The following is a 27,551-nucleotide window of genomic DNA, read 5'->3' as shown; positions in this document are numbered from 1 at the left end:
GAAGGCATTTCCACGTTCGCTGCCTTTATCTATAAGTTTCAATAGGAACTAGAAGCAACCGAAATAAGGAAGATATGGTAAAATTATAACAATCGTAATAATAAATTAATTTATTTTGCAATTATTTTTAGAATTGATCGTGATAAGACCATGTTTATAAAAACAAATACTAGCATTAAATAAGAAATGGATATGTCAATTCTTGAATGAAAATGATCAGAACAATTGAGACGAACACAAACCATAATCGACAAGAACACAAACCAACTGATCCTGCTTATCAAAATTATGTCCACTCAATTCAAAGACGAATAAATGAATGATTTGGTCGCTTCTTACTTCTTCAAAATTCACTTGTACGAGTGAAACGTGTAGTAAATCGGCTAAAAAGAGAGTGGGATATGGCTTCAGTAGTGAGGATCCAAAGCCTGATTAAAGACTTCTGTCTCCATCCATTGAATTAATCTTTATGGGTATTGTATTTGTATATGCTTCAAGTCTTCCATGAATGAAACAAAGTCTAATAATTGCTCGTAACTTGAGAGCAATATAACAATCTTGGAAAGCAAATCAGAGTCCAAATGAAAGGAGCTGCTGTTAGTTCCGTGTCAAATTTGTTCTGAAACAGAAATACCAAATTTGATTGATACAAGAGGCCCACAAAAGCTTTGATTCCGTGAAACAAAAGAAAACGCAGGGAATCACATAAAGATTGAAGATTCTGTAACCACGGCCAACCATTTTATTTCCTTTTTGCCTTCTCTTTATATCTATTTATTTTTGCCAAAATGATTGAAGATGACCTGAAATTGATACGATTCTGACATGAAAATGAAGCACCTCCAACGGAGAATGGTCCATGGTTCACATTGTTTCAACACTATTAATGAGCCTTGATATTGACCACAGAAAACGCTTTGCAAGGCAAGAAAGAGACTGGATACTGATAAGGATTATCAACCAAAAGATGGACCTCATCAATATCATCGAAAGAATCCAAGTTTTACCATCAATAATAGAATATTAAATTTTTAATTTCAATAATTAAAAAATAATTTTTAAAAATCTCAAATGAAAAATCTCAAGTTTTTGAGTTTCAAATTTTAAATGTTTTGAATAAGCTAAGATTAGTCTGAATGCTAGTTGAAAGCTTGTGATCAATCCATAAAGACCCTTGTATAAAACTTTAAATTACACAAGTTCACTTATGATCATTGCAGGATTCAGGATCACTCCTATCAGCTATGATTAAGGGTGAACTTAATCTCTTCTTAAATGATTTCAAGGGCCTAATTCCCTTACCATGAATTTTCTAAATATAAATATTGTTCGTGGGAATCGAATAATGACAAGATGTACCTACTGGCAACTGTTTCTCTTTTGGTTATACTATCAGCAGTGCCTAAGGAGTGAAATAGGCTACATATGGTCATCTGCAGAGGCTCATATCATACAATCTTTGAGACTTCGAAGTGAGTAGAGATTAGGAGAAATAGACGAACTAATTGCAGAAGTAATTGCTAAAAAGTAATTTCTAAACGACATTGATCCAAAAAATACTTGGCTATTATTGGAGAGTAGGGGTCCATTCCAGCTAATTGCCACTATAGTCTACTATCAGATGAGGTGGGAGAAACAAAGACTTTTGTGATTTAACATTACAAATAATTTCATCATCTAATCAAAACCCTATATTTCCTATGAACCTTTTGATTACTTCTGTGATAATTTTATTACGCCAGATGACTTGATGGCTTGATGTTCACATACTGCACAGAATTCTAAATTCTCTTTTTCAGCCATCCATTAGTTTGCTGCCAATCCATGAGTTTCCATTATGGCATCAGCAACCTGATAATGATAGTTGCTTGGATTAAAGAAAAGTTAAACAACCGGCAGCTTTAATCTCTGTCAGCATCCTGCGGGAAATTAGTGGAATCCCCACTATCACTTACGATATTATCTAGAATAAAAGAAAACAATTTCTAATAATCACCATAATTGCAATTACAGATATATTATTGTAGCAGATGTATTAGTACTATCTCTTTTCTTTCTTTTAATCATAAGCATTTTCCTTGTTGTTTAGAACAAATTTACATTGAATAACAATTCCGTGATGTTTCATTTTCAGTGTTAATTAATGAAAAGAGACAAACCCCAACTTACACCATGGGTATGGCATAACTGTAAAAAGAGAGATACACGTACATGTTAATTCTGTGTAGATTAAGGGAAAGATACACGATTTTTGCACGCAAATTACGCCATTAAGGGCATTGCTCAACTTGGATGATGACCTGTAAATCTCTAAATAGAGTGACTAAAACTGAAAGGACCTTTGCTTACCTGTTAAAGTGTGACCAAGTGCCCAATCGTTGTAAAAGCTGGAAATCTCGGCTACATTCGATTTTTTTTGACAATTTCTGGCTTCCTTTTTCTTTTAACTTTTCTCTGAATCCTATATCCATCAACTCAAGGTTTACATTGGAATTTATTCACAAGACCATTTCTTCAAGATGCAAGCAATTCATCTGTCTGCTTTATGATGAAATTTACTCCCATGTTAGAAAGATCATAAATATGAACTGACAGCAGTATGAAGAAGGGTGTGAATACCGAATGCGTAAAAGTGGAGCTAAACGCTGAGCACAGCCACTTCCTTCCCTGCATTTCTGAACCATTATGAGGTGGTTTGCTCAATACTTAATGACAGCAAGAACTAAACTCGCCTTAGAAGCAACCTTTTTTTAACAAGCCATAGCAAATTCCCTGTTTTCGGGGCATTAGAATTCAGCAGATTCCCGTTTGAAAAAGCCATTAGCATAGTATGGCTCATGTAAGAGACATAACTATCCAAATCAGTGGCCATCATTTACCACTTGATTCCTGTTCTTACGTACGCGAAACGTGTTTGTCATTATATTTGCAATAGAGTTTTATCAAATTTGAGGTGTTTAACATATTTATTTATTTTATAAATCAATCATTGAACGAAGAAATTACTACTATTCAAGAAGGGCGTATTTTTTCGGGTCAAATCAATCTCACATTGAACGAAGATTCAAGAAGGGCATATTTTGTCAGGTCAAATCAATCTCATCATATAGTAAACCCTCGGTGACCGATGCATTCAGCATTCAAGAGGAAGCGAAAGTGCCATCTAGGAAGATAATCTATTTCTTAATCCAGCCTAAGCGGTTGCTTCTCTTCCCGCAATTCCTTGACTGAAGAGATGAAGCCATTGAAGTTCAAACCGCTAGAAATCTTCGTATTTCTGAATTTGTATTACGCATGCGTCGTAGCGGAAGAGAAGATCCAACAAGCCAAAAGGACTTATATAGTTCACATGGACAAGTCCAACATGCCAGAAAGTTTCACTGATCACTCCCTATGGTATGACACATCTTTAAAATCTGTCTCAGACTCAGCATCCATGCTTTACACATATGAAAATGTAGTCCACGGCTACTCCACGAGGCTAACAACCGAGGAAGCTGAATCACTAGGAAAGCAACCTGGAATTCTCTCTGTCCTACCTGAAATGAGTTATGAACTGCACACAACTCGAACACCAGAGTTCCTTGGATTAGAAAAGAGCAGTGTTCTCTTCCCCACCTCTGATTCAATGGGTGAAGTGATTGTTGGCATATTGGACACTGGAGTTTGGCCCGAGCTGAAAAGTTTTGATGATTCAGATCTTGGGCCAGTACCATCTGGCTGGAAAGGCCAGTGTAAGGCGGGCAAAAAGTTCAGCTCATCTAGCTGCAATAGGAAACTAATTGGTGCCAGGTTTTTTTCAAAAGGGTATGAAGCAGCTTTGGGACCTATTGATGAATCCATGGAATCAAAGTCCCCGAGAGATGATGATGGACATGGAACTCATACGGCAACTACAGCTGCCGGGTCAATTGTGCCTAATGCTGATTTGCTAGGATATGCTCCTGGGAAAGCACGTGGGATGGCTTCACATGCCCGAGTTGCCATCTACAAGGTGTGTTGGCTTGGTGGGTGTTTTGGCTCTGATATTTTATCAGCCATGGACACGGCTGTTGCAGATGGAGTGGATGTTATATCAATGTCAATTGGTGGAAGACTATCGGAGTACTATGCTGACACTATCGCCATTGGAGCATTCACAGCAACCGCGCATGGTATTTTTGTATCTTGTTCAGCGGGAAATGGTGGACCCATCCCAAGCAGCTTGTCAAATGTTGCACCATGGATAACTACCGTAGGTGCTGGAACATTGGACCGTGATTTCCCTGCCCCTATTACTTTAGGAAATGATAAGATATACTATGGCGTGACACTTTATAACGGAAAGCAGTTATCTGATTCCATGGTGCCACTAGTTTATGCTGGTAATGCGAGTAATTCAAGTAGTGGAAGTCTTTGCATGGCTGGAAGTTTGATTCCAAAGAAAGTTTCTGGGAAAATTGTGTTATGTGATCGAGGGGTTAGCGCGAGGGTGCAAAAAGGAGTTGTGGTGAAGGCTGCTGGTGGCGTAGGGATGATTTTGGCAAACGACGATACTTTTGGAGAGCAGATAATTGCCGACGCGCATCTCTTACCCTCTGCAGCTGTTGGGCTGAAGAGTGGGGATGCAATCAAGAAATATATATCTTCTGATCATAACCCAACAGCCATAATTGGCCCTGGAACCACAAAGTTAGGTGTTCAACCATCTCCCATGGTAGCAGCCTTCAGTTCTAGAGGTCCAAATCCAGTCACTCAAGAAATACTTAAACCAGACATTATTGCACCAGGAGTCAATATCCTTGCTGGGTGGACTGGGGAAGTTGGTCCAACTGGATTAGAAATTGACCGAAGGCACGTAAACTTCAACATCATTTCAGGCACATCAATGTCATGCCCCCATGTTAGTGGGTTAGCTGCACTTCTCAAGGCTGCACATCCTGAATGGAGTCCAGCAGCCATTAAATCTGCCCTCATGACCACAGCCTACACAGCTTGCAAAAATGGTGAAAAAGTCAAAGATCTTGCCACTGGAGGACCCGCAACACCATTTGATTATGGTGCCGGGCATGTGGATCCAGTTGCAGCCCTTGATCCTGGCCTTGTATATGATGCCACTGTTGACGACTATCTTAGTTTTCTTTGTGCCTTGAACTATACACCAAATCAAATTAAGAGCACTACTCACAGAGACTTCACCTGTCAGACAAGCAAAAAGTACAACCTGGGAGATTTTAATTATCCATCCTTCTCTGTTCCTCTGGAAACTGCCTCAGGCAAAAAGGGTGGTGCTGGCGTCTCAAGCACCATCAAATATACTAGGACTCTCACTAATGTTGGCGCCCCAGCAACATACAAAATTTCTTTGTATTCACAGACCAGAGCAGTGAAATTCACGGTTGAGCCAGCAATACTAAGTTTCAGTGCACAATATGAAAAAAAGAGCTACACCGTGACATTCACAGCTAGGTCTATGCCATCTGGTACAACCAGCTTCGCCCGTCTGGAATGGTCAGATGGAAAACACATTGTTGGTAGTCCAATAGCTTTCAGGTGGACATAACCATGACAGAAATTGGGTTCATGATACTAATAATGGGACTGCTAAGTGCCCTCAAAGAAAGAGTGATCCCTCTTACAGTACGAGTGATCCCTCATACAGTATAATGAATCCGTCTTGTATTATTGATACTACAGCAACTGTATAGTCAGAGTCAGCTGTGTTTATAAATGTTCTCCAAGAAAATTAGGGGACAGTAGATTGATTGTGTTCTTTTTAGAGATCAGGACAAAATGGGGAATAATCGTACAGTGACCTAACTCTATAAGGAATTTAGACTGGATTCCTAGTTATAATTCGTGTCTTATAAATCTTGCATTCTTCCATGGTTCACACTTCACACAGTCGAGCAACACAACCGAGGGTTATTGTTATAATATTTCTTTCTTTTTTATTTTTATTCTTTTTTCCATTAGGTTCTTACTTCATACCTACAAGATTTTTCTCAAAGACTTGCTGTCTCAGCAATCTAGCTTTGGTGATCAACTGTCGATTTTTGGTCTGCCCCTCTGCATTGCATCAAAACCAACAGGGAAAACATAGCATAGGATATTAATCACAGGAATCTAAAATGTGACTGCTTTTAATATGTATTGCAGGGTTTCGCCACAGTAAAACAAAATGAAACAAGGCAAAACCAACAAGAAACCAGAGAAAATGGATTTTCATTACAGATTAGGTAGTTTAAAGAGCAATTCAAACAAAGAATTATTACAATAGCCAAAAGGTCTTTCAGATCACACATCTGGTTGGCCAATGATGAAAATATTAATTGACTTCTGTCTCTGAGTGTCTCTCTTTATATATAAACTCATTTTTTCCTCATCATCTGAAGCATGCAAAATTATTTCTTCAAGCAAACTTTGACCCTTGATAAATTTGCTTATAAATGAGTACTCTAAATAGAATCGAACAAAAAGAACAGAATCCTGCCTAATTTGTCCTATTTTTCAGCCAATAAGCTTAACCAGTCAAAGAAATTGGTGATAGATCCATCACATACACAATCAACTAGCTCTTTTTCTATAACCAATGCTCTGCATGATGTTATCTGAACATAATTGACCCAGCAACAAAAAGGTAATGTAACGTCATCTATAATCAGTCATCTTACACAATCCTAATCATCCAAAGTTGGGAAATGATGGAAGATGATATTGAAATGCTGTTGAAATCAAAACCTAAATTTAAGGGAGAAAAACAATTATGATATTGGAAGTATTTAACTATGTATTCATCATTCAGAGTCCTGTACAGACTGCCAAACAGGGAGATAATACTTGTCGAGTTGCCAATATTTGTGTCTCAAACCTTGCCAAACTTATTCTGCTAAGCATTCCTTAACAGGCAAGGGAATCAATTGTGTCGAGTACCCCAGATTCTCCAGTTCTAGTGAAACTAAATGGCAGTAATTTAGGAAGATGTTGATGAAACTCTCTCAGGTTTTCATAATATTCTCCATATGTGTCAAAGAAAATACCTACAAAGGTTACAATTCAAAGTGTTATTTATATCGGCAGGTAGGAATACATACCACTAGGATACATTTCATGATAAAAGGTTACTACATAAGGTAAGAACTCAGACTATAAGTAGTCAAACTCAAAAATTCTACCCTGTCAATTAAACTATGCTACATTTTTCATGAAATTATATTAGGTTGGTTGGTGAAACTTCTTAATGTGATACAATAATGAATGAATCAGCTTTATTAGCCTGTCTCAAAATCGGAAAAACTGTAATGTAGTCCATTGGTAAAAATAATTATAGCATTGTGATTAGACTACAAAGACGTTAACTATGACATTTATTTAATGAAGTTGATCCTTATCAGCAACTCAAGCATTACCTCATAACTCAGAATAAGAAGATAACCTATCATAGCATATAAACAACATACATGATGATACATAAATATCCATAAGGATTGAGCGGTAAAATGAATCTTAAATTACCATCATAAGATTCAAGCTGCGAAAGAACATCTTGCCAACGCCCAAATATTATTTTCACGTTATCCTTCTCGCCCCAACCAGTGCGAAACATGCGTTCATAGACCTTTGGATAAGCCTCCACAATTGTGCGCCTAGCTGGGCCATAGCGTTGAATAGCTGTATCCACAAGACCCATTCCAGAATCAACATTTAGTATGTTACCACCTCCAGAGCAAACAGCCTTTGCATGAGCTTCCATCAATGATTTCTCCCAAGCATCATGACAGCCTTGCTATCAGATTCCATCAACTTATCATCACCAAAAGTAACCGTAATCGCCATTGTTTTTTGTTTTCCTCGCAGTGGTTCCTAAAATCAGTTCAGCCTTAATTCCTGTTCAATTACAAACACTTACTTGTCAACACATTATATAAGTCCATATTGAAATCCCCCACTTTTAAAACAACGGGTATCCTTTCTTTGCCCTAAGTAGTTTCAATTACTCACTTTAATGAATTATTCAGCCCTCTTAATCTCTTTCATGTTAGACTTCAAGTAAATAATTATAGTAAAATCAAATAACGTAAAATATTACAAAGAAAGTAAATTGCAGCATTGAGAAGGGCTTCAAAGGCTTCCTGGTGACCAGAGTCAAAGGCTAAGTTACCGGCGGATTGGTTTGATGGAGAAAGATTGTTCCAGGGCGCGCCAGCCTCGAGGAGAGCTTTGACCACATCGGTATGGCCGAGCTTGGCGGCGTGCATGAGGGGCGTGAGTCCATCGCTGTCAAATAAGGAAACATCGGCACCTGATCCTATCAAAGTTTTCACCTCACCGACGACGTCGCCGTTTCTTGCTGCTTCATAGAGTTGCTCTCCTTCTGTTTCCATGTCTGCGCCTAGGATTTTAGTTGGTTCTGAAGACAATGGAATGGGAAATTTGAAGTGAAGCCCTGGTGCTCAAGGTCACAAATATCAAGATGGATTTTTTTTCTTTTTTTTTTTTAGAGTTGCCTCCACTAAGCTATATATAATTAGGGGAACCTCCCCTGAAATTTCTTAATTTATGATTATGTCTCCCATGGACCATGGCAAATTGGCAATATAGCATTTGTTTAAGTGTGATATGATCACATAACTTTTAAGATTTATGGGTGACAAATCACAAAACATATGATATATTCTTTTTTATTTTTTGAAAAAAATCAAACTCTTGGTTTTGAAATTGTAACTAATTTTTATTATGAATGATTGATATAAAACAATCCTTAAAAAATATTTATGCAAGATAATAAAAAAAATAAATCAACTTTGTTAAACCAATACACACATATATATATATATATATATATGAATACAAAATTTACCAATTCTAAGGTTACTAATGTAAAAAATTCTTATTCTTGAAAATAATTTACAAATTATAAGTGATGATAACTATATTCATTATTTATTTTTTTATAAAAGGAGGTAGAAACATGGATATAAAAAATTTTGTATACATTAAAATTTAAATTTTTAACTAAAGCAAGTCATGAATTTTTATAAGTTTGATCGTTGATTAAAGAATTTAAAAATTCAGTACTCTAATAACATATTATTATTATTATTATTATTATTATTATTCATAAATCATAAATTCTAATTATCAAATTTTTAACATTTCAAACGAATATATTATCATATCATATATCATATATAGAAATTTGATAGAGTTTGTTTATATGAATGCTTAAGTGGATAGATTTTTTAGATGACATATAGGATAAAAATAAATAATTATATTATATATTATCAAAATAATCAAATATAAAAAACTTTTAAATTAAATCATTAAATAATAAATATTCAAATATTAATTTAAAAACAAATTAAAAAATACGATTATTTACTTTATTTAATAATTTTCAAATCCATTTAAAATATTCAAAATTTGTTTAAATAGAAAAGAGCATGCATAAATTATATCTAAAAATTTTGGTTTAATGACTTAAAAATATTCATCTTAATATATATTTTTAAATATTTAGTTAAATAGGCAAATAAAAACACCCTTTTAAATAAATTGATAAAATCATGTTCAATTATTTATATTTTAAAATACTTGATTTAGAACCGAAAACGTAATAGATTTTTGCTATTCTATTTTACCTAAAACTCTTTTCTTTACTTTTTTTATTCCATATTTTTTTAAAATTTTCATCTAAAAATATTTTTTTCATTCATATTTCTTTTTCAAAACTCTATTTCCTTCTTTAAAATTTTCTATTCTTATTTTCTTTTTACAATGATTTATATGATCAATAAGAGTAAATAATGAATCTTTTCAGAAAAAAATAAGTAATTTTTTTTGTTCTTTGAATATGTGATATATTTTTTAAAAAAAATTTTCATTTCTTGATTTTCATGTAATTTTTTGTTAATATATATTAGTTATATTACTGCTATTTTAAACTCTTTTTTTTTTATAGTGATAAAAATTTTAAATTACAGTTTTTTGATCATTCTCTTTCTTTTTTTTTTTTTTTATAATGAATGAAATTTTTTAATCATGGGTGTATGTAAACATAAAAAAGATAAATATTTAGAGGATTGAAAAATGATTTAGAATCTTACACATTTTTATCGATTCAACTTCGTAAAATCACATTTTTGTCTTTAATTTAAAATTTCCCTATTATTTTGATAAGCTTAATTATTAAATTTTAATTCCGCTTTATCTTAATTATTAATTTTTCTTATAATTTCTTGGGATCTATAAATGCTAACTACATTTGGGTTTTCTGTAAACCATTTTCTTTGTATAGCTTTTTTTTTTTTTACCAATTAAACAATCAAAATTATGAAATGAATTTAATTTAAAATGTTAATATTTTAAATATATACTAATATTTTTTTTAAAATTAAGATAGAGGTGAAAAAGTTATTTGAAAATTTTATTGATGAATTATATTTTTTATTTTGAAATTTTATACTTTCAATTTATGAAATTAAAAATAAAATCAAAGATTTTAACATTAAATATATAAAATAAAAAAGATACAAATATTTAGTGATAAAAATAAAATTTTAAATATACAAAAGTTTTATGTAAAATTTTAATGAATTAAATTAAATATTATTATAAATATAAAAATTTCGTGCATTTATACGGATAAAAAACTAGTGTAAAAAAATAATAATGCGACTTGAGGCATATTTTACCTAACCCTAGCAATTGCATTGTAACTTCATTAAACATTTTAAAACTTCATTTTCATGTTTTTTAAATTTAGACAAAACTCATGATCAAATGCTTTCCGTGTTTCAAATGAAAATCAGCTCAAGATTTCTTTATTGCCTTTTCAGATGGCGGCCGAATAAGAAAACGAAAAGACTTCTAGATTGAGTGAAAAATAAACAAAAATCTTATTATTAATCTATCCATTCGTACTTGACCTTGTTCAAGTTCAGGTGTTACAGAAGATTCGGTCCGACCACACGGAAACATTGTCTTAACTCCGGTCAAACAACGAACGCTAGTTTGCAAGCGTGTTGTGTTGACCACTCTTCTGTCTCTTTTCGACACATCGCATCTCAAAACGACATCGTGTGCCGATTCGTTTAACTGTAACCGCGGTCAACTCCCAGCAATAATTTTGATTTATTAATATCATGCGGCTCCTATTGACTATGACAGTCCTTTCTTTGACCTTGTTATATAATCGGCCTCTTTTTATAAATCCCTTCTCCAGCTGTCTCTCTCTGATTCTCTCTCACTTTTCACCGTCTTCTTATTTCCCCTTCCTTATTTCAAATCTAAAAGATCTGGTTGATCTGCGCCTTCAGTTCCGGGATTTGAGGAACCAGATTAGATATTGTTGATTTGGTTTCATTTAATTGTAATTAATTGATTGATTAATCGAAACGGGTGCTTTTTTTTTTTTTAATTTTCAAATGGCTTCGAGTTTGGACCGGTGGGAAAAAGATCCTTTCTTCTCTGTGGCTGAAGAAGTTCAGGAATCTGCTGACAGGTAAATAATTTCCCTTTCTTGTTTAGGGTTTTTTTCCGGCTGGATTATTTTATCTCCTAATTTTTATTAATTTGCTTTGGTTTTATAGAAATAAGTTGAGAAATAGAGAAGATTTCAACTTTGAGTCATGTTTTTTGAGGTTGAAAGCGGGACTTCTTTTTTTATTTTTTGGAATTGGTTCCCTAAATGGTGAATTACGTTTTCGAATTTCAATTACTCTATAATCGCTTGAAGTTTTGGTTGCGTTTGTTTAATAAGCATTGGTCGTTTTTGTGTTTGTTGAAAGATAATTGCCTTATGCTGATTGCTAATTTTGTTTTTGCGTTCCAAAGGATGGAATCGACATATAGGACATGGATACACGCGAAGAAAGACGTTTCTGGAACCTGGAATTTTGAGGAACTTCGTAGGGATCTGTGTACTGCCCTTGGCACTACCAAGTGGCAGGTTAGTTTAGGCTTTCTATCTTCCTTATGCCTGGTTCTTTTCGTGAATGTTTTCATTTGGGTTGTTCTTGGTTCAGCATTTTGAGAAATTGGTTTTCTTTTGCAGTTAGAGGAGTTTGAAAGGGCTGTCCAATCAAGTTACAGTGGGAGTTCAAGTGAGGATGCAATAGATAGGCATCGTGAATTTATTGTAGCAATTGAGGATCAGATTTCAAAGATTGAGAAATCATTGCAGGAATCGGCCCTTTCTGAGGGTAAGGCATCAATGCCTTGGTTGCGTTTGGATGAATGTGAATGCGATGAACTTGCTTTATTTTTGTCTGGACCTTCTGTATCTGGAGACAAGAAAATTCCTCCTAATATTCGAGGTAGATATAATGAAATCCCAGGAGGAATCAATAAAGAATCAGTGCCAGATTGCTCCAAGAATTCAAATCAGTCTGTTGAGTGGAGCTCCTCTGAGTCTAAGGGCGAGAAGTCACGTGGGCATAGGAGGACTGCTAGTGCGAGTGCAGACATTGGTGTTTGGAAGATTGAAATTACTGATGATGTTTTACGGCAGAACTCTTCCAATGGTCAGCTTTCTATTCCCCCACGAAAGGTTCCAAGCTTCTCTGGTTTCCTAAATTCCATGGAATCTGCAGCCAAGTTGAAGTGGTCAAAGAATTGCTTCAGGAAGTGGAAGACAGTAGATCGTCATCAAGAGTCCGACACAGAGTTGTTGAAACCTCCTCAAGTTGCTAGGGTGAATGTCTACTCTACTGCTGTACTATTTGAAATAAATTTTTTGAGATTTGACTTTTTGTTACCATGTTTTATGCTGTCCCGTTAGTGTTTATAAGTTCTTATTTGATCATTTCTTCCTGCAGGGCATTAATGCATGCTATGAGAGGAGTTGCCTAGTTTGTGATGATTGTTATGATAAGCAACTTTATGGCTGGTATGGGGCTATTCAACGACAACTCCAAAGGTCTCAGTATCAGATGCAATATGGTCGCCCCATTCAACTAGCAGTTTGGGTTGTTCTCCTCCTTTTCTTGATTGGTGAGCTTGCCACAAAATCCTTTTAGTTTTTTACTTCTACTTTTTTGGGCTTTTACAATCACTTGCACATTAATGCATTCTTTTTAAATTTGAGCAAAATCGTTACCTATATTTTGATCATTAGTAAAGGCATTTTCATTCTTTGCTGTTATCTGTGCTAATTTGATCTATGCTTTATGCCCACTTAGATTGAATGGTGAATTCTCATTCCAATGAAGCAAATTATAGGTGAAGGACATGTGCCCTAAATAAACCAGTAACAAATAGAAATTCATACCTAGTCCATAGGACCCTAGATTCCTTATTTCATAAAATTATGGCATATTTAGAGCTTGAGATTCCAAATGCATACCAATTGTAGACAAATGATTAGAGTAGATGAGACTAACATCAGGTTAATGGTACATCAAACCAGAATTTTTGGTCATGTAGAATACATGAAATGCAATCTAAACAAGTTTAGAAATAAAAATGAAGACGGAGTAAAAATATTAACAGTAAATAATTTCCTATGTATCATTTTTTATTATTCATAAGAGATGAGAGAATTATGAGGATGTTATAGATAGAGCTACAACAGGTTGAATGGAATGGAGAATTGCTGCTGGATGTTAAATGGACATCTAAAACAATTTTGGTTTATAGGTATGAAGTTGTTGACAATTGAATGCATGCATACTAATACAAGAAAAGATGGGCTATCAAATATGGTTATGCACATATGATGGTCGTAGCTTTCACATGGGATGTATTAAAGTGCCTCTATGGACTCCTGCAATATATCATTGTTTTTTTTGTATGCTTTCAGATTGTGGGACTAGTGCCTCCTCTTGCTACATTTTGTAACCATGTTCACTTTTTTGAAGTCACATAGTCTAGAAGCTTAAGCTTCTTGTCATCCTGTGCAGTTTTAATCGCATTTCACACAATATGAAAAGGACACAGAGAATCTTCGACTGGCAGTTCATACTCAGTGGCTAATTATTTGGGACGAAGGTAGTTAAGGAGGGTAGTAGCTTGTGCATAATATGCTGTCACTGGATGTTGTACGCAGCTATGTCTTGGGGTGAAGGTAGGCAGTAGGACAAGAAGCAAGAGCATCCTTTGTTCCTTATATTTTCCTTAGACCACTTCTTGTGTCTCCCTTCCAATTTTAATTTTTCAGATGAAGGGACCGCCCTGATGTTTAATTATGGGGCAGAGGGATGACAGAGTTGACCGGCGGCTGTCGGATCATGTAATATATGTTTTTTTTTTTTCTCCCAGAATAGTACTTTGCATTAATACGAAGCTGTGTAGCCATTTCAATCCACCCTTCCGTAGTAACAAATTAGGAACTGTAGAAAAGGGAAGTGGGAAATTTAACTAAATCAGACCTCAATTCCTTTACTTGTCGCATCTCATCTGCATCGTTTGACAGTCATTAAACTACTTAAACCAGATAAGGAAAGTGATCTAAACACATATTAATTATCAACATACAGTTTGACGCCAAGTTAACTCTGTAAGGTCCTTAAAGTTGGGTTCATCTCAGAATCGTTTGTGTTATGATAAAGCCAATAATGGAATTTACCGATCATCAGACATGATGAGGAAGCAACATCGGCTTAGGGAATTAACAGAAATTACTTCAATCCGTATGTACCACTGCCAAAACTTTTAATAGCAGATCACCTATCATGTTACTACCAAAACCATAAGGAAGCAATGAAGGCAACTAATTAACAAAGAGATGCTAAACTTTTACCCTTGTTTTTGTGTTTGGATGGTTATTGACAATGACAAGAAGTTGCTGCTCCAGATGAACAGAAGCATCCATAATTTGATTAAGAAATGTTAGATTCCTTTGAGAAAATGAATTTCCTTCATGACATGCATTACTATATACAAAAGATAACCAGGAACTAATAGTTCAAAGTATTAGCAAACAGCTACCCAGATATTGATAATTTAGATTAACATCATACAAAGTAGGTTTACAAACAAGAATAAAATTGAAAGAATGTTAGACCAAGAACATAACATAGGCTAACTATAAAAAGTGTAATCACTAAATGATACTAGTCATTATTACAGCCTTATTTAGAGTTGACAATAAATTCAGGGCCACAACCACATAAACTGTTAACCATGTTAACCTTATTCAGGCCCCTCTTGATGACCTAACATACTGCGGCAACAAATATCCTCAAAAATATTTTTTTTTGTGAAGTTGTCATGATCACTGCCCCAAACTTATGAAACCAGATTCCACACAGATGTTGAAAGATAAATGTCAGCGATAATGATGCAGAATACAAATACTTCTAAATTTCCACAGAAACAAGCTTCAATAAGATGGTTAGAATTCCGGAAAATGAACAAGTATATATCAATAATCAATGAAATAGTAGCATGGGCATTTGAAACATTTATCAGAAATCTGTCTGCTTCATAGTTGCCTCCCATTCAGTAACATCAAAATGCACAAATTCCAAATTTGATCTTAAAGTGATGTAAAATACAATAAATTGCTCACTAAGACTTTGTCTAATCAAAGCAATTTTATTTTATAATGCTTGTATAAAGCATCATAAGCCAAAAAAAAAAAAAAATGAAGAAAGAAAACCATACAGCATTTCCCTATATTGCAACAAAAGCTGCTCTCGGAAGGTGAGTGTTTCCACAACCAACAGTTCCATGCCTTCGCCATTAATAGCTTAGCTTATGTACTTATTTTTGAGCAACAACAACAATAACAAATTCATCTTCATTACCAAAGACTGGAAACAACTTGAAACAAAAGATTGAATCAAGGCACAAACTTGTAAGTCTTCATCTTATCAATCCAATTCACAAACGAATTCCTGGAATTCCTAAACCCCAAAAATCCATGCTCCTTACTCTTATTCATACTCGACAGCCGCGCCTCCGCCGATAAGATCACATCCACAAACCACCAAACTCCCACCTCCTCCAACCTCGTCTCCTGCAACTGATTCTCCTTCACTATCTCTTCCCACACTCTCTCCTTCCCTTTCATCATCTCCCCCAACCCCAAATTCTTCCCTTCCTCGAAACCAAATTCTTCTATCCCAAACTGCTCCGCCAAAGCGCTCCACAAATGCTTCCACTTAAAAACATCCCCATTATTGACATTAAAAGCTTCGTTTCTCGCGTACGGATCCACCGCCGCCCATATCTGTTGCTCCGCAATCAAATCCGCATCCGAAACCTCAGAGTAGCATTCCCAAGCGGCTTTGCTTCCAGGAAACAATAACGGTTTCCCTTCGTGTTTACAAATCGCGGCGTAAACGCAGAGGGTTCCAATGGCGTTCATTAGACTGTAAGGCGAAAACCCGAATATTGTATTGGGTCGGTGCACCGACCAGGTTAATCCTTCTTTCTTCTCGGTTTCTTCCAAGAGGATGTCTTCTTGAGTGTAGTAAAAATTGGGAGCGCTTAACCGAGGTAAATCTTCGGTGTAAGGCGGATCCTGCGGTTGGATTATGCCGAACAACTCGAACGGTCCGATGTAATGTTTGGTTCCGGTTTGGAGACAGATGTGGCGGAGATTGGGTGCGTTTGGGATCACGGAACGCAAAACATTGCGGAACATGGAACCGTTGATTTCGCAGTTCTCCGCTTCGGATGATCGGTTGGTCCAGCTGACGTAGAAGATATGAGTGACGTCGGTGAGTTGGGAGAGCTTCGATTCAGTGTCGTTCGGATCGGATATGTCGCACTGAATGTACTCGATTGGATGGTCGGCATTCCAGTTTGGTCTGGGCCGACGAGCCACGCCGTAAACTTTCCATGGGCCGCCGGGGGTATCGGCCAATGGAAGGATTTCGGCTAAGCTGTTACCGACTATGCCGGTAACTCCAACTACAAGCCCAACGCTCTGAAAGCTTCTCGGCCCTTCATCTTCCTCAAATTTCTTCTGCAAAAATTAAACCAAAAAAAAAAAAAAAAAGAAATTTCATATGCGTAAACAGAAATTTATTAAGCCAGAGAAAATAGGCACTTACCTTAGCAGCGCCAATGGCACCAGCCCACCACCAGCTCATGTTTTCTGGATAATACGATTGGATTTGTGGGTAGGGAAAGGAATACAAATTGCATTATGCCATTTTATTTTTAGATTTCTGATTCTTTATGTAAGAAGCATATTTTTGTAAACAACAAAAACCCGATATGAACCTGTTTAAATGAGCCCAATCAAGTTGCAAATTAGGCCTTCAGAAACTTGGGTACAGCCCAAGTAGAACATTTCGTGCTTACGAACACGGAAAATGAAGATAAGAGGCAAGTCAGAGATTTCAATGCCTACCCTTTTTTTGTCAAATTATATATATGATCTGACCATTGATTTGTTAAAATGATTGTTGACTTTTGTTGATGTGATTTTTTTATTCGTTATTAAATAAGTATACGATGATGTCATGTGGCATTTTCATAAATTTATGTCATTTTTTTAAATTAATAATAAAAAATATAATTGATCAAAGGAAAAGAAACATATGAGAAAGAAAAAAATCTACTGCTTATCCAAGATCCCCAATCTTCTCAAAACCAAAATTACTTTTTATTTTGTTTTGTTTTGTTATGGTCAATCCACATCTTGTTTTGGTCTATTCAATGTAAAAAAAGAGATCTATGACCGCAACATTTCCTAAGCTCAAAGCTTTAAACTTTTTCAGAAATTGGATTTATGGCTAAGATACGAATTTTAAGAAAACGAAGTCTCTTGAAAACCTCAACATTTTTTTGGAACTTGTTTGAGGGTTCAGTTATGGGTGTGTTTGATGGGCACGGCAACTGTTGGTCACCTTTCTTTGTCTCTTTTGCTGCGAAATTGCTATAATTTCTTAGCTCTATTGTGTGTTTTTCTTGCTCAACGTGTATTGTGGCTAGGGTTTATTTCAGTTGCTCTGTGTATTGTGGCCATCAGGCTCAGAGAAAGTCTATTGGGAGTTTGGGAAAGCGGGAGTTCCGGGTTTGAAGGGGTTTTAGGATAACATTTTTCAAATTTCAACGGTGGAAATTTAGGGAAGGGTGAGAGAAAGATTAGAAAAAAGTTCCATGGTCATTAAAGTTGATTGTGACGATAGATCTAGATTTTTAAGTTTTGGATTATTTTGAATTTTTATGAAAAAAAAATTTTGAAAAAATCTAAGTCAATAGATCTGTAAAAGAGATTTAGAACAATTTTCATATAGATTTTGATGACATTTTAGTAACTTCACAACAATTGAAATCGGTCGATGCGACAACCATTTGTAGGAATTTAAGTTTAAATGGTTGTCAACATCTGGTTTGTATCACTAGAGATTTTTTTTTTTTTTAAGTCAATTATATATTTTTAAAGTATAATTTTTGAAAACAAATTTGTTGCTTTTTTGAAAGTAATCGGATTTATTGACATCATTATGTGGTATTTCAATAAATTCATGTCATTAAATATTTTTTTCATAACAATAAAAAATTAATGATCTAAATGTAAATGAATCGAACATAAATTAATTTTATTATTTTCGTGATTTATTTATTGAATTAATAAAAATTAAAATATTTTTTATAATTATTTATTAAATTTAATAAATAAATATAAATCAAATCTATTTATGATTTGTTTGTTAATATTTTATTTTTTACACTTTCATATATAAATAAATTATATATGAATGAATTTTATTATATTTGTACTTTATTTATTTAATTAATAAATTTTAAAATATTGTTCATAACTTTACTTAATAAACCAACATAAATAAAAAAATTTGATATATTCTCACGAATTGATATTGTTCCTTTCACGAATTGAATGTTAAATATATTATATTTGAAAAAGATTTTGGATTGGAAAGTAAAAAATTAAAAGAAATTTAATCAAATTATATATTTTTTTGAATTTTTATAAAAAAAAATAATTATTATTTAATATTAAAATTTTATTTAAAAAATAAAAAATTTAAATTAATAAATTAAATAATCAAATAAAATTTGATTCCAATCAAATTAATTTAAAAAATTAAATTTAAATCAAAATTTAAAGTGTTATAATATTATAATTATAAAAAAATCGAATAAAATTTAATCCGATCGACGCTATCGTCACCCCACTTTCTTTCGTGCCACTTTGGCCCATTGACAAAATTTCCAATATTCAATGTCTAGAAGGGATGTGGCCCCAGACGATATCTAGAAGGGGAAATGTATAAACCCAAATTTCCTTCACAAATGAGTTCGTTTGAATCTTTTTCATCCGTTCTATCATTTTCTAACATTTGTCAAATCTGCCCAAGGATTAATCCTTTTCTTCTTCTCCCAAAAAAAAAGAAAAAGATTTCATAGTTGACTACATTTTCCCCAATTCACAACCCTAAGTAACCCTGCCTGGGACAGCAAATGCTATTATTATTGTTCAGAACGGAAATCCATCAAAACTCACGAAGCTATTCACCATGTTTCTGCAAATCCTCCTCTTTTTAGCCCTTTATTCAATCACCATCCACTTTTGTTCCGCAAGTTTCGAAACCATCCTCCAATCCCTTTTCCCATTTTACCATTGATTGGCTACCTCTAATGAATGGAAAGCAAACCAATGCTATTCTTCCCAAACTTGCACAATTGGTTCTAAAAGTCTTCTATCTCTCTCTCTCTCTTTTTATGCTATGAAATGGGGATAAACAACCCCCTGGGAATTGAATGATTAAAAGATGCTGATATAATTGGAGTTTAGCCTTTTACATGAATTTTCAGGGTTTAAAACTATAACAGATTATATTGGATTCATACAAGACCATAGCATCTAGGCTTGAATAAATCCCATACAAACCTCTACCTGACAACAATGGTCACCGGTATTCTTGATATTCATACTTTAACTGCATATTTTTTAAGAAATAAGAAAAAAAAATCAACTGCAGTAAGTGCCAAACTTTGTTAAGAGGAAATAATATTGCCCTCTTCTAATACCCCTACTGAAATACAAACATTTTAAACTAAAAATTTGCAAGATAATCATCGATCAAAGCATTTCCATCACAGCTAGAGACTTCGTGACTGGGGTTCCTGGTGGAAATGGAATTGTGAAAGAGACAAGAAAAAGCACCAAGGACGACTTCTTATGGATTAGACGAACCACAATGAAATTTGGTTTTTTTTTATTTGTCCATTTAATCAACAATTATTAAAATATTATTTGAACTGTTTATTAAACTTAATAAACAGATATAAATAAATAAAAGTCGAGTCTGATTATGAATTATTTGTGAATATTTTGTTTTTTACACTTTTGGATGTAAATAAATTAAATATAAACAAAATTTTTTATCTTTATTATGAATTTATTTTATTAATAAATCTTAAAATATTATTTATATCGTTTGTTAAACAAACCTTCCACTAAGGTCTCTCATGGAATTGACCCATGACAAAGTATAAAAAAAGGTTCTTTGAAGTAGAGATGATAAAAAATCGAATAAATCAAAAAATTAATTTAAAATTATAATATCTAGTTTGATTCAAAAAAATTTTTATTTAATTTAAATTAAATTTAAATATTAAAATACACACATATATATATATATATTAAATGCAAAAGTATTTAGGATTGAGAAGTAAGAAATTAAAAAAAAAAAATCGAATTATTATTTTTTATTAATTTTTATATATTTTTTAAATTTTTATAAAGTTAAAATAATTATTTTATATTTAAATTTATTTAAATATATTAAAAATTATATTAAAATTTTATTATAAAAAATAAAATAATTAAATTTAAAATTCGATGAATTGAATAAATTAATAATATTTGATTTCCATTAAATTAATTTTAATTTTAAAATTTTATAATATATATTATAAAAAATTTGAATCAATCCGATAAAACCATGGCACCCTACCTTTTGTCGTGTCTCTTTAGCTCTTCGAGTTTTTCCAAATGTTGAATATCTAGAAGTTGTGTGGCCCCAAGAATATCTAGAAGGGAAACGCATTCCTTAATAAATGAGTTTGACAAAAGCGTTGCACTGTCTTTTTCTTTTTCATCATTTCTAACACTTGGTAACATTTGTCAAATTTGCCCAAGGATTAACAATTGTCTTCTCGAAGAAAGAAAAGACTTCATAGTTGACTACATTTTTCCCAATTCACAACCCTAAATAATCCTGCCTGGGACAGAAAATGCTATTATTATCGTTTAGAACGGAAATCCATCATAACTCACGAGGCTAGTCACCATGTTTCTGCAAATCCTCCTCTTTTTAGCCCTTTATTCAATCACCATCCACTTGTTCCACAAGTTTCAAAACCATCCTCCAATCCCTTTTCCCAGTTTACCATTGATTGGCCACCTCTACCTTGTTCTCAAGAAACCTCTCCATCGTTCCCTGGGGAAAATCTCCAGAAAACACGGTCCAATCCTTCTCCTCCATTTTGGGTCTCGCCCTGTTCTCCTCGTCTCATCCCCATTGGCAGCCGAGGAATGCTTCACCAAAAACGACGTTGTATTCGCCAACCGCCCCTTACTTATATTTGGGAAGCATTTGGGTTATAACCACACCAGCCTTACCTGGGGTTCCTACGGTGATAAGTGGCGGAACCTGAGGCGTATTTCGTCTCTTGAACTTCTTTCAACCAACTCTCTCCAGTTGTTCTGCGTCGTGCGCCTTGATGAGGTCCGCTTGCTTCTTCGCAAGTTGTTCAAGGATCAACATCGGACGGTGGACTTGAAATGCGCATTCTTCGAGCTGATGCTGAACCTGATGATGCGGATGCTAGCGGGAAAGAGATATTACGGTGACAATATCGCGGAAGTAGAGGAAGCGAGTAGGTTTCGTGAAATACTGAGGGAATCTTTTCTGTTGTCTGCTGCATCAAATATGGTAGATTTTGTACCAATGTTGAAGTGGGTTGACAAGAGCGAGAAAAGGATGATCAACTTACATAAAAAAAGAGAGACATTTACGCAGGAATTGATAGAAGAACAGAGAAGGAAAATGAATGACGGGAAAAGTTCTTTAGCCACAGACAAGAAAAAAAACATGATTGAAATTTTGTTGTCTTTGCAAGAAGAAGAGCCTGAAAACTTCAATGATGAAACTATCAGAAGTCTCATGATGGTAAGCTGTACTACTATTTAATTTTATTGCTCTTAATTTCTTTCATTAAACAGTGTCCTAATTTGGTTCCTTGAATGTTACAGGTTTTGCTTCTTGCAGGAACTGACACTTCAGTGGGGACAATGGAGTGGGCGATGTCTTTCCTTTTGAATCATCCGGAAGTATTGAAGAAAGCACAAACTGAAGTGGATAAGGTGGTTGGACATGGTAGGCTGGTGGAGGAATCAGATTTGGCCAATCTTCCTTATCTTCATTGCATCATCAGCGAGACTCTGCGAATGAAACCACCCGGTCCGTTGTTAATGCCACACGAGTCATCCAAAGATTGCGTGGTCGGAGGATATCGTATACCGCGTGGCACCATGTTATTGGTGAACACATGGGCCATACATAACGATCCTAACAATTGGGTGGAGCCAACTAAATTTAAGCCGGAGAGATTTGAAGGTTTGGATGCGTCTAAAACTGAGTTCAAGGTAATGCCATTTGGGTCAGGGAGGAGGGGGTGTCCTGGAGAAGGACTGGCAATGCGCATGGTTGGGTTGACATTAGGGTCACTAATACAATGCTTTGAGTGGGAGAGAGTTAGTAAGGAGATGGTGGATCTGATGGAAGCGCCTGGCCTTACCATGCCAAAGGCTCAACCTTTGCAGGCCAAGTGTCGGCCACGCCAACACTTTCTTACTTTGCTTTCCCAAATTTAAACCAAATTCTCTATTAAGTTGTGTAATCTCCCACCTATCTATCGGGATTTGGAGAGTGAACCTTTCATGAAATCTGTGGACATGTTTCCAGTATTGTTAACAGGTTAGATATGCTTGTGCTTAGTTCATACTCATGGATTTTTATGAAATTTTACTTTTTGTATGAAACAGTTGATATAGTGAACTGATGTAGCGTATGTGTTTACATATATTGGAGATTGATGTTTATAATCTTTGTCTTGCTCTTTTTATGCTCTAGTTAATGATGATGTTGGGTAACCGGACTGAAAGCTGGATTTATTCAGACTAGTTGCCAATTGTTTGAGTATTTATGCATCTGCTTTCATTCTGGAATTGAAACCTGGGAAAAGATGAAAACCTGGGTTCAATTGCTGGGGTTTATATTCTATTATGCTGAACTCTGCAGTGAATATTTGAGGCATGGAGCAGAGTCCATTTTAGTTAATTTGATTGCAAAATTGAACTGCATTCATTTTGGAGAGCATATGATTGAAGGCTTTATCAAAAAAGCGTCATAGATTGAATTAAATTGATTAAAGTTATTATTGAAAGAAAGATAATGATCCCATTCAAAACAGTATATCTGCAGCTTTTCTGGACAGAAATTGATAACTATAAACACGTGATATTATCAGAAGTGTCGTGCCCAATTTAGCATAGTAGTTTATTGGTGGGTCGGTTGAGGGATGGTATTTCAACGATTGGAAAACAAAAGTCTGAAGCATGTTGTAGAGAATTTCATAATTTCCAACCTTCTCTATTCATGTGAGAACGGTTTTTCTACTACTGCTTACTGAATTTTCGGGCAAAGAAAATATGTCAATCGGCCTGCACAGAATTATCAATTTAGGGGTTGAAAGGGAGGTGGTAAACCCCCTCTCTGAAGTTTTTAGGACAAAGTCTCATAAATAAATTTTATGTATAATAATATTAAGTAAATATATTTTAGACTTTATATGTGATAATATTAAGTAAAAAATAATTTATGTTTTATTTTTTTATATTTTTAACATATATTACGTTTTTATCTTAAAAACATTGTTTTTTTTTTAACAAAAATTGTATTTTTTATATTAAAAACGTTATTTTTGTTAAAATTTGAAAATTATGTTTTTTTTTTTTTTCATATTTTCAATAAAAATCATATTTTTTATCTTAGAAAAATTATTTTTTCAACAAAATTTATATTTTTATCTTAAAAGCATCATCTCTTTAACAATGACTCTTTTTTTTTTTAATAAAACCGTCATTTTTGTTAAATTGAAAAAATATATTTTTTTCATATTTTTAATAAATATTACATTTTTATCATAGAAAATTATCTTTCAGCAAAGATTACATTTTTTTATCCTAAAACACCGTCTTTATTAAATTTTGATTTTTTTTTTCATATTTTAACAAAAATTATATTTTTATTTTAAAAATATTATCTTTCTAATAAATACAACATTTTTATCTTAAAACATCAATCTTTGTCAAATTCTAAAAAAATAAATTTTTTTATATTTTTAATAAAGATTACGTTTTTTGTTTTTGAAACATCTCTTTATTTAACTATGAAAATAATTTTTTTTATTTTTTCAACAAAAATTATGTTAAAAATTATAATTTTTGTGAGAATTTCAATAACCTTGTCTTAAAAATATTATCTTTATTTAAAATATATTAAGAAAAAATTATTTTCATAATATTTTATAAAAATTACAATATTTTTAACGTAAATAACGTTATTTATATAATTTAAAAATATAATTAAACGAGGATAAATAAAAAAAATTTACTTTCCCTTCATAATTTTAAAAAACCTTATGAAAAGAACATTTTTTTATTTCCCTTTTTTTTTCATTTTTTGATGTTGTTAGAAATCTTAAAATTTTTCAAAAATCACATTTCTGATAATCAAATAAAAAATTAAATTATAAAAAGTAAAACTACAAGAAAGAAAATTATTTCTCCCTAACCAATCGCCCTAAAGTCTGTTAAGCTTAGTCTAGAAGGAGGTTCAAATAAAAAACGAAGAATATAATATAACAATCTGATGTGTTGCCCATTAATTTTTAATTTCACAATTAGAGGCTTCTTTCAACAACTTTTGTTCTTATTATCGTCAAATTAACAATATGCCATATGATGACATGAAATATTCATATACAATTCCTAATTGCTGTTTCTTGTTTACAAGTCATTGTCTTCATCGGTCGTCCACCATTAGTAGATTCCATTTACACTCTGTTTGTTAACAAGGAAAATTGAAGGCAGGAAAGTGGAAAGAAATGGATGGGCGAAAAAGTTATTTCCTCCTTAGTTCCTATCAGAAAAGAAAACTGAAATTTCTTTCCTTTATGTTTTCCTTTCTTTGAACCAAACACTGTTAGTCTTCTTCAGAGGAGGATAAAAGAAAGTAAAGAAAAGTTAGACAATAGTAGTGATAATGCCCCACACTGAATTATTAATCAGATATTTAAATTTTATTTTTATTTATTAAGTGATTTTAATTTTTTAATATCGTCAGAATAATATTAATGTGATATTTAAATATTAATATGAATGATATATGATTATCATATGATTTAAAACATGATTGTCACGTATTATTTTTAAATTTTTTTTATTTTTTTAAAATGACATATGATAATTATATCATTGTCACGTAATAATAACGTATCATTTACTTTAATATTTAAATATCATATCAATGTTATTTTAATTATTTTAAAAGATTGGGATAGCTAAATGAAAGAAAATATAGTTTAGGTGTTTAATTAGAAATGTTTTTAATTTAGGTACACATTAAAAAAATTACAATAGTTTAGGGGCCAAATAGAGTATTATCCCAAAATAATAAAAATAAAACCTTGCCTCTTCCATAAAACAGAACATGTGGCAGTTTGAAGTTGACAAATTTCCATGGCTAACCGGTATCTCTATCTACCGATATTCTTAGCATTGTATGTTTTCACAAAGCACTTTCTGAACAGAATCTATAACCTTCCTCCAAGTCCTTTTCCTTGTCTACCCATCATTGGCCACCTCTACCTCCTGAAGAAACCCTTCTATAAAACTCTATCCAAGATTGCAGATCGGAATGGCCCCATACTCTTCCTCAAATTCAGCTCACGGCCGGTCCTCGTTGTCTCATCACCATCTGCTGCAGAAGAATGCTTCACCAAGAACGATATCGCTTTCGCCAATGGCCCTCTCATTCTTGTTGGAAAACACTTTGGTTACAACTACATCGCTTGGGCTCCTTACGGTGATCACTGGCGAAACCTCAGACGGATTGCATCAATCGAGCTTTTGTCAACTAACCGCCTGCAATTGCTGTCAGGCATACGCATGGATTAGGTAAAGTCATTGATGATAAAGCTGTTAGCCCATTAAGATGAACCTGTTGAATTTAAGAGAGCGTTCTTTGAGTTATCCTTCAATGTGATGATGAGGCTGATAGCAGGAAAAAGGTATTATGGCTATGAGAACGTGGAAGATATGGAGGACGCCAGAAGCTTTCGGGAGATTCAAATTGAGGCACTCGAGTTAAGTTCTGCAATAAATTTAGGAGACTTCTTGCCCTGGCTTAAGTCCAGGAAGCTGGAGAGGAGGTTGATGGAGTGTGGAAAAAGGAGAGATAAATTCATGCAAGAGCTGATAGAACAGCATAGAAGAAAAATGAGGAGTGATCCTGATGGAGAGAGGAAGAAGACCATGATTGAGATTTTGCTGTCATTGCAAGAATCAGAACCTGAGTATTACAAAGATGAGATAATCAGAGGCCTCATGATTGTGAGATCTATCTTCCTTCTTTTTTCTTGAAAATATTTAGTGGTAAACATTAATATAATTCAATACAATGATCTCACAATTTTAGCACAGATTATATTGATGGCAAGAACAGAAAATTCAATTAGTACCATGGAGTGGGCACTTTCACTTTTGCTTAACCACCCAGAAGTGCTTAAAAAGGCTCGAACTGAAATCGTCAACTCCGTGGGACACGAGCGTCTAATTGATGAGTCCGATCTGGCTCGACTTCCTTTCCTCCGCAGCATCATCAGTGAAACTTTGAGAATGTATCCACCAGTTCCAACGCTACTTCATGAATCATCAGAGGAATGCATGGTGGAGGGTTTCCGAGTTCCAAGTGACACGATGCTATTGGTCAACGCATGGGCCATACAAAATGACCCCAATATTTGGGACGATCCAACAAGATTCAAGCCAGAGAGGTTTGAAGGACTAGAGGGTGCAAGAGATGGATTCTAGTCGATACCATTTGGGGCAGGAAGGAGGGGCTGTCCTGGAGAGGGCTTGGGACTGAGAATAGTTGGATTGACACTGGGGTCATTGATTCAGTGCTTTGAGTGGTCGAGGGTTGGTGACGAGATGGTTGATACGAGGGCTGGAACAGGAATCACCATGCCCAAGGCTGAACTATTGAAAGCTAAATGCCGGCCACACACAATCATGCTTGAACTTCTTTCTCAAATTTGAACTGATTTGGCAAGGTTTGTGTTTCGTGAAATGTAGGATTGGCGAAGAGGCTGCGAAGTTGTTGCAATTGAATAATTCAACTAATGAAAACAAGCATAAGAGGTTTCAGTTTTCAGGCAACTTGCAATATATTATCACCTACCATTCAGCTTTTGCCTTTTCGCATAGGGAATAAGTTAGTTTGTTTTAATTTCTTTTAACACAATGAGAAACGACATTGAATAAATATGAAAGAAACCTTGGTGAGCAGTTAACC

The 27,551-nt window shown here is 34.0% G+C and overlaps 3 protein-coding genes and 3 pseudogenes across 6 annotated transcripts; 4 read left to right on the top strand and 2 right to left on the bottom strand.

Moving 5' to 3' along the window:
• The first annotated feature begins 2,142 nt into the window (after window positions 1–2,142).
• On the top strand, window positions 2,143–5,945 carry LOC111275959 (subtilisin-like protease SBT1.7 pseudogene; annotated as a pseudogene). The gene has a single exon (XR_016340814.1). The product of XR_016340814.1 is annotated as a subtilisin-like protease SBT1.7 pseudogene (transcript).
• Window positions 5,946–6,417: 472 nt separating this feature from the next.
• Window positions 6,418–8,036, bottom strand: LOC111276213 (protein arginine N-methyltransferase 2-like; annotated as a pseudogene). The gene is made up of 2 exons (XR_016340817.1): window positions 7,495–8,036; window positions 6,418–7,019 (listed from the first exon to the last, which is right to left on the bottom strand). The product of XR_016340817.1 is annotated as a protein arginine N-methyltransferase 2-like (transcript).
• A 3,108-nt stretch (window positions 8,037–11,144) lies between these two features.
• On the top strand, window positions 11,145–14,287 carry LOC111275853 (uncharacterized). Of its 2 annotated transcripts, none has more exons than XM_022861544.2 (5): window positions 11,145–11,485; window positions 11,818–11,932; window positions 12,038–12,676; window positions 12,801–12,975; window positions 13,884–14,287. In XM_022861544.2, exons 1-5 carry the CDS (start codon window positions 11,409–11,411, stop codon window positions 13,907–13,909), a joined length of 1,032 nt encoding a protein of 343 aa, XP_022717279.2. In that variant the 5' UTR covers window positions 11,145–11,408; the 3' UTR covers window positions 13,910–14,287. The 2 variants fall into 2 exon arrangements, with proteins under 2 accessions (XP_022717279.2, XP_022717196.2); XM_022861461.2 differs by having other exon boundaries at window positions 13,784–14,287.
• A 1,098-nt stretch (window positions 14,288–15,385) lies between these two features.
• On the bottom strand, window positions 15,386–17,141 carry LOC111275787 (3-oxo-Delta(4,5)-steroid 5-beta-reductase-like). Its single transcript, XM_022861334.2, has 2 exons — window positions 16,986–17,141; window positions 15,386–16,897 (listed from the first exon to the last, which is right to left on the bottom strand). The coding sequence occupies exons 1-2, from the start codon at window positions 17,022–17,024 to the stop codon at window positions 15,767–15,769; spliced, it is 1,170 nt and encodes a 389-aa protein (XP_022717069.1). The 5' UTR covers window positions 17,025–17,141; the 3' UTR covers window positions 15,386–15,766.
• A 3,851-nt stretch (window positions 17,142–20,992) lies between these two features.
• LOC111275701 (cytochrome P450 81Q32-like) lies at window positions 20,993–23,017 on the top strand. The gene is made up of 2 exons (XM_022861232.2): window positions 20,993–22,082; window positions 22,166–23,017. Exons 1-2 carry the CDS (start codon window positions 21,201–21,203, stop codon window positions 22,784–22,786), a joined length of 1,503 nt encoding a protein of 500 aa, XP_022716967.2. The 5' UTR covers window positions 20,993–21,200; the 3' UTR covers window positions 22,787–23,017.
• A 2,589-nt stretch (window positions 23,018–25,606) lies between these two features.
• LOC111275485 (cytochrome P450 81Q32 pseudogene) lies at window positions 25,607–27,420 on the top strand (annotated as a pseudogene).
• The last annotated feature ends 131 nt before the right edge of the window (window positions 27,421–27,551 follow it).

This window comes from Durio zibethinus, chromosome 3 (genome assembly GCF_047325235.1).
Source record: "Durio zibethinus cultivar Kanyao isolate XHJ-2024 chromosome 3, ASM4732523v1, whole genome shotgun sequence".
Taxonomy (NCBI): domain Eukaryota; kingdom Viridiplantae; phylum Streptophyta; class Magnoliopsida; order Malvales; family Malvaceae; genus Durio; species Durio zibethinus.
This window is presented reverse-complemented; position numbering and strand designations above follow the sequence as displayed.

Coding starts and splice junctions, on each gene's coding strand:
- LOC111275787 (XM_022861334.2), bottom strand. CDS start 17,024: ATGAGCTGGTGGTGGGCTGGTGCCATTGGCGCTGCTAAG. Junction 16,898..16,985: donor GTGCCATTGGCGCTGCTAAG/GTAAGTGCCTAT, acceptor TAATTTTTGCAG/AAGAAATTTGAGGAAGATGA.
- LOC111275701 (XM_022861232.2), top strand. CDS start 21,201: ATGTTTCTGCAAATCCTCCTCTTTTTAGCCCTTTATTCAATCACCATC. Junction 22,083..22,165: donor CTATCAGAAGTCTCATGATG/GTAAGCTGTACT, acceptor TGAATGTTACAG/GTTTTGCTTCTTGCAGGAAC.
- LOC111275853 (XM_022861461.2), top strand. CDS start 11,409: ATGGCTTCGAGTTTGGACCGGTGGGAAAAAGATCCTTTCTTCTCTGTG. Junction 11,486..11,817: donor GTTCAGGAATCTGCTGACAG/GTAAATAATTTC, acceptor TGCGTTCCAAAG/GATGGAATCGACATATAGGA. Junction 12,976..13,783: donor TCTCCTCCTTTTCTTGATTG/GTGAGCTTGCCA, acceptor GTATGCTTTCAG/ATTGTGGGACTAGTGCCTCC.